This window comes from Pundamilia nyererei, unplaced genomic scaffold (assembly GCF_000239375.1).
Source record: "Pundamilia nyererei isolate P.nyererei 1_Seehausen unplaced genomic scaffold, PunNye1.0 scaffold00024, whole genome shotgun sequence".
In the NCBI taxonomy this organism is placed as follows: domain Eukaryota; kingdom Metazoa; phylum Chordata; class Actinopteri; order Cichliformes; family Cichlidae; genus Pundamilia; species Pundamilia nyererei.
In genome coordinates this window covers 454,619-460,618 of record NW_005187425.1, presented here as the reverse complement: position 1 = coordinate 460,618, position 6,000 = coordinate 454,619, and the positions used below count along the sequence as shown (strand labels likewise).

Genomic DNA, 6,000 nt, shown 5'->3' with positions numbered 1-6,000 from the left:
ACACTGGAAAGAGTATAAAAGAGTTGGCAGTGCACACAAACGGACAGAGAACGGCAATTAAACAAGCAAAAACAAATGTCCAAACATACGTCATGCCTGATCTCCATTAATTGAATTAGTCATCCTTAGCATCATCTGTTGACACAGCTCTCATCCAAGTTTATCTTCTTTGTCCCTGCTTGCCTGTTTTGCCTTTTTTCCTCATCCCTCTCATCGCTTTTTCTTTTTAGGACTCAGTTACGTTTCTGCTCTCTTGGTTTTGCCTAAAAGATAAATGTCGCACCTAAACTCTAGTAAAAAGCAACTTGTGCTTTGGAGGATGAAAGGATAGAAATGCAAATGCATGATTACATTATTGTTGGTATGAAATATTTGATCTGGACTCTCCTAAAAAGACCATCTTTGATAACTAAAGTAAATACGAAACATTAAAATCAAAATAAACATAAGTGCCCTATTGTACACCTGGAATATTTGTCTTCATTGACAAAAGCAGACAATCGAAAAGCTAAAAGCTAACTTACCTGATATGTTCCAATGCCTATGTGTTTGGGATCAATCTTCACAAGCTCAGCCAGCGGATCTTGGACACGTCTTCCAATCGACACTGCCATCACACACACACAGACACACACAGACACACACAAACACACATGAGATACCTCTACGTCTCATGGGAATCCGTGGTTTGTGTTTTTCATAAACTTGGTATTTGACTCACAGTTATTGAATATGCAAATCCATAGTAGTATGCGTAATTACTCGATATGCTAATTGTCTGCATATTACTGTGTTGGCCTGAGGGCAGGCCAAACCTAATTGTCATTTCTCCACCCCCACTAATAATAATTAAAGCTGGCATTCAGCTGGAGTTGCTGCACCTGTCATTTAGCTTGCTGATAGACGTTTGAGCCATGAACCTTTAAAAACACCAATTTATCCACTTCTGTGCCCTCTGGCAAAAACAGTCAAACGTAGCACACAAACAAATACACAATACTCCTCAACCAACGTTGGGTTTGTTTTATGACAGAGTCTTTAAGGTTTAGATCACACGTCTTTTCTGATTTTCTAAATGACAAAGAGAAAAATTACAATAATCTTATTCACATACACACGGCATTTCCCCACGAGCACACACCAAGCGGAGAAGAATAACACAACCAATCAATTGTGTACTTACATAACCATGGGCAAGACAAAGGGGATGCCAGCTCTGGGCGTTACCGTACACTGTTATGTCTTTTCCATTTATATAATTTTTAAAAAGAGAAAAAACTATATATACATAAATATTTTTAGTAGTTTGAGTTTCCTTAAAAAATAGAACTTAAAAAAACTGCTATATTCCCCAAACTTTGGCATCACAACACAATTATGACCAACGATTTGCTCATCCATTGATCAATTTCAGGGAACAGTTTGTCCCTTCATTTGTCCTTCCTTTCCTGCCCTATCCACCGTTTTGTGTATGTAGTATGCTGCATGGGATGCATCAGATTCTGATCTTTGAGGTGGAAAAGGCAGACAAAGGGAAGAATAGGATGTAAGAGAGGGAGTATGTCTGGAATCAATGGTCCTCCTCTCTCTCCTCTGGCTGCGGCAGGAGCCTGCTGCCTGAGATAATATTTAGACAGGGATGGAGTTTCAACCCTAGCCTTGCTCAGTACACCACCAAAACTCTCCTATACTCTTTCCATTTATCCCGTCTCTAACCCCCCCCGAAGGGAGGTTATTTGTAAATGGAGTCCAGCAGAACTCTCCAGCACTTATTGAAAGTTTATGAGCCAAATACAGTACTACAAAAATGGGAAGCAATGAAGAGCACAACAACTGACGAAGGCCCTGGCCAGACACATTACTCAGGAGAAAACGGAGACATCCAGCCTTCTGGTGAGACACTGATGATGTGGCTGCACAGTTTTTGTTGCAGAGCATGAACTGAGAAAGAAAATGAACTGCTCGCACTCCTCTCAAACATCATTACTCTCAATCAGATCATGAGCTGAAAAAACTTGATTACAACAGGCCAACTTTTAAAGAGATGCAGCATGTCTGCAATGAGTGACTGAAAACCAGTTAGTAACAGCAGTCCTCTGATCAGAGGGGAGACGGGAGGAGCAGAAATAAGTGGAACAAAAACAGTAATCCCTGGAAATGGGTAAAATATTACCTATTTCCACTAGGTGTCCCTAATCTCACAATAATCAGTGTAATAAGTCAAAACACCCCCCTGCATACAGTGTTACACAGCCATTCGTTTAGACTAAGGCAATAGCAAAGATACCCCGCAAAGGCAAAACAGACACACACTGTTATTCATGGTGTCGAGGCTTAGCATCCAAATATAAATTCAGTAGATTTCTTGAGGTTTTCGTTATGGGTATAAATATGGCTCTCTGCAAGTGCTCTGTGCTGCTGACCACAGGATACTAGTGAGGAATAATCCAGCCTTGGCTGATTTATGGTTTTTATAGAGGAAGTCTGCTGGAAACATTTATTCTCCAAAACTCAGTGTGATTCCTTTATATTCTACTGTGTTTTCAATGACGTAGTATGTGCAGAGAGTTAGGAAGAATTGGCAAGGGAGGCAGAGAGGTAAAGCAAAGTTAGGGTGACAGAGGAGAACTAAAAAGCAATGCCAGAAATTCACTGACGTATGAAAGCATTATGCAAAAAAAACCAAAAAAAAAAGGTGGAAAATAAAATTGAAGCTGAAACCAGTGGACATACAGCTGTTCCTGACTACCAAATTTCCAACCTTATTCATATTGCTATCCACAAAAACAACACATTAAACCAGGAAAAATCTACTTGCTACTTGACAACAATCAAGCTTTGCAGCTTGGTGTACCTGCACTCCTAAGGTTAGGGTCCAGGTCTGGCATCTCTTGGACTGCCTCGGGACTCACACTGTAGATGGATGCTCCTGCCTCATTGGTTATACTAGGGAAGATATGGGAAAGAAAGAAGAGTAAGAGTTAGAAAAGTAAAGGATGTCTTTGGGAAGATACTGGCAGAGATGTACAAAGGAAAAAGGGAAAACATACAGGTTCGACAGCGGGCGGAAGGTGAAAAAGAGGTGAGAAAGATGGGTTTGCATAGGGAGAAAATTGTGAGTTAAGGAGAGGGAGGAGGAAACTAATTAAAACAGCTATTACTACTTGAGAGACATCATCATAATTAAACATGACTTACATCTTTAATAATGTACTTGAAAAGTCCTTAAAACAGTTACTTTATTTGACTCTAGTTACCCCCTTTGTAGCCATGACAAGCCAAAATAGCATCATGACTAGTAGTCCTGCACCCTTAACATTAAGATCTCAGTTACAGTCTTTCAAATGCCTTTAAGTATTCTGACACTTGGCAGCAGGTGTAAAAAAACAACTTGCACTCCAAATACATGTATGAGTCACTGCCTCATGTACCTATGAATACTTAACATGTTCAGAAGTTAGCGAGTCAGTTGGGTGATTGAGTCAATTTGCCCACTGTATGGTATGCACTTTAGGCAACTATAAATTCACAGCCATACATTTTTCTGCATATATGATTCAGAGTACGGTCACTTCTCCACACTGAACTCTCACAAAAGAAAGTGTGACTCAGTAGTAAGATACCGAACCTCTTTACAGCAAATCGTGTGGCACTTCTGCCATCTAGTGGTAGTTTTGGTGCACTGTTTGCCAGCCTCTATAGAGTATTACTATAGACAAGGGATGTCAAACTCACTTAACCTCGTGAGCCACACACAGCCTATTTTAATCTTAAGCGAGGCATAGAAATGCTACTTCTCTTTCTGTCAGTGTAAAGAAACATAACTAAACATTTAATCTCTGAGATGTCTCAACATAACAAAAAGAAGTGCAATTTCAACAGCACGCTTCATTTTTCTGTGATAAATGTGTGAAATTACAGAAAAATAAATAATTTTACAGACTGTCCTTTATTTATAAATCGAAAAGTTTTTGTTCATTCACAACAAAATGTTAAATTTATATAACAGAAAGTGACAAAAAACATATTAGTAATTTAGTAGTTTATTAGTTTTATTAGTTTATCTATTACTTAAATACTTTGGTGCATTATAAGTGTCAAAGGGGTAGGTCTATATCACTAGGGAACAAAAAAAGTTCAAAATGCTGCATTCATTCACATTTTCCAAAGCCATGTCAGGACTGAGACATGATGTCAGACATACCAAGTTTCAACTAAGTCCTAAGTAATATAATTCTTCTTTCTGCCCAGTTATCTATAAATTTAAGTAACATTAAAAAAATCCATTTACATGTTGCTGCAGAAAGAAAATCGTTAGAATTATGCATAAAGTTAGAAAATAAAACCAACAGTCTGCCTTAATACTTCACATAATTAACCATTAAATAAACTTTTAACGACTCAACTGAAGTCAAGGTCTTTGACAATTCCAGCATTGTTATATTTCATATATATCTTATAATTAAATTCCTGGCAATATAAGGTTAACATGCTACGAATTATACAATTTCCCTGTTAATGCATTCAGTCTAAAGTAGGCTGCTTATCATCCATCACCACACTTGTAAGATGGTGGTACAACAAAGCCACTGATACCCATGTTAATGTTGGTGACACACAAATGAAACTGCCAAATTGTTTAGTCCTCCTATTCTCTTGAGGGGGACTTGGAGAAAGAAAGAAGGGGGAGTTCCCTCAGGGCTAACCAATATGACAAGAGGGTCGTCCCCTCCCCTATGTCCAAAACTAAGGTCTTCCATAGTGCGCTCACACACACAAACACACACGCGTGCACATATACTATCCCAGAGGCCTAGACCTTGCTACAACAACCTTGCCAATTATAAGTATCTCATTAATGAGGAGTGGCAGAGGCCGTCTGATGAGAATCGCATTTAAATTAACTTGTCTGTCCACCCTCCCTTTTTCTTTCTCCTTCCCAATATCTTTATTCAGTCCTTTCTCCATTACACTGTTCTTTTTGTTAACCTCCCATCCATCGCGCTGACAGCTGACATATCGCCATGGTGACACTACTAACGAGCAATGGCACATGACCTTCAAGGAGGTCAAAGCAAAGCTGGTCATTAACCTGACACACATGGGCTCGCGCAGAAACATGCAGGCTTGCAGAGACACAAATTTACATGGTAGGTAATGCAGATTAAGACCAGATTAAGATTTCGCTTATATAAACAAAATCATTCACTATACCTAAATCTCAATTTTCCAACAGCAAATGCAAAGGGCCAAAAAATTATATATGTATTTATATACATATGAATGTGTATTTCCCAACCCTGATCTCTCTCTCTGCCCCCAAAACAGAGTGGGCAGGTCAATGAGGTGTAGCACCTACACCGTTTGTTTTTCAAGAAAAATGACAACAAGAGAGAGAGAGATGCTGTAGACAGAGTGAAAAAAAATGATGGTACAATGAAGCATACACAGGACATATGAAAGTTGAGAATAGGGTGAGAGAAGAAAGCAAGGCCACCAGCCCCTATCACGTCTGACTTAATTAAGGCTGCTGCTGGGGCATCTGGGTAACCACTGTCATAGATACAGCTCTGAGCCCTCATCGCCATAGCATCTATGACTGCAGCCATAGTGAGGGGATCGCCCTGGCAGCCAGCAGAAGGTCATCTGTGGTTGGATGGTGGATGAATGGACAGATAACACACACACACACACACTCTCTCTCTCTCTTTTGTATACAAAGTCACTGGTTGCCTCTTGGTGTGAAGCAATGATTTCTGCCCCTGTAGGGATATCGTTCACTCGCATGTTCATTTGCTCTCTTAATTGTACACAAACATAAATATAGACTTGCCTTTAGCCATGCCCTTTCCTGGGGGAAAGTCACAAACTCAATGGTCCACACACACACACACACACACACACACACACACACACACACACACACACACACACACACACACAATGACTGGCATCCTGCTACTCCTCAAGAAAACAGAACTGTTATTAGCCACAAAGCCC

General features: G+C 39.8%; 1 protein-coding gene across 1 annotated transcript in view; it reads right to left on the bottom strand.

The window, feature by feature from the left end:
* The window catches only part of srbd1 (S1 RNA binding domain 1), a 51,594-nt gene that overhangs the window by 18,961 nt on the left and 26,633 nt on the right, over nt 1–6,000 (bottom strand). Inside the window, exons 15-16 of the mRNA XM_005727303.1 lie at nt 2,855–2,946; nt 525–607 (exon numbers count right to left, since the gene is read on the bottom strand). Of these exons, the coding sequence (XP_005727360.1) occupies nt 525–607; nt 2,855–2,946 (175 nt within the window). The remainder of the gene's footprint in view (nt 1–524; nt 608–2,854; nt 2,947–6,000) is intronic.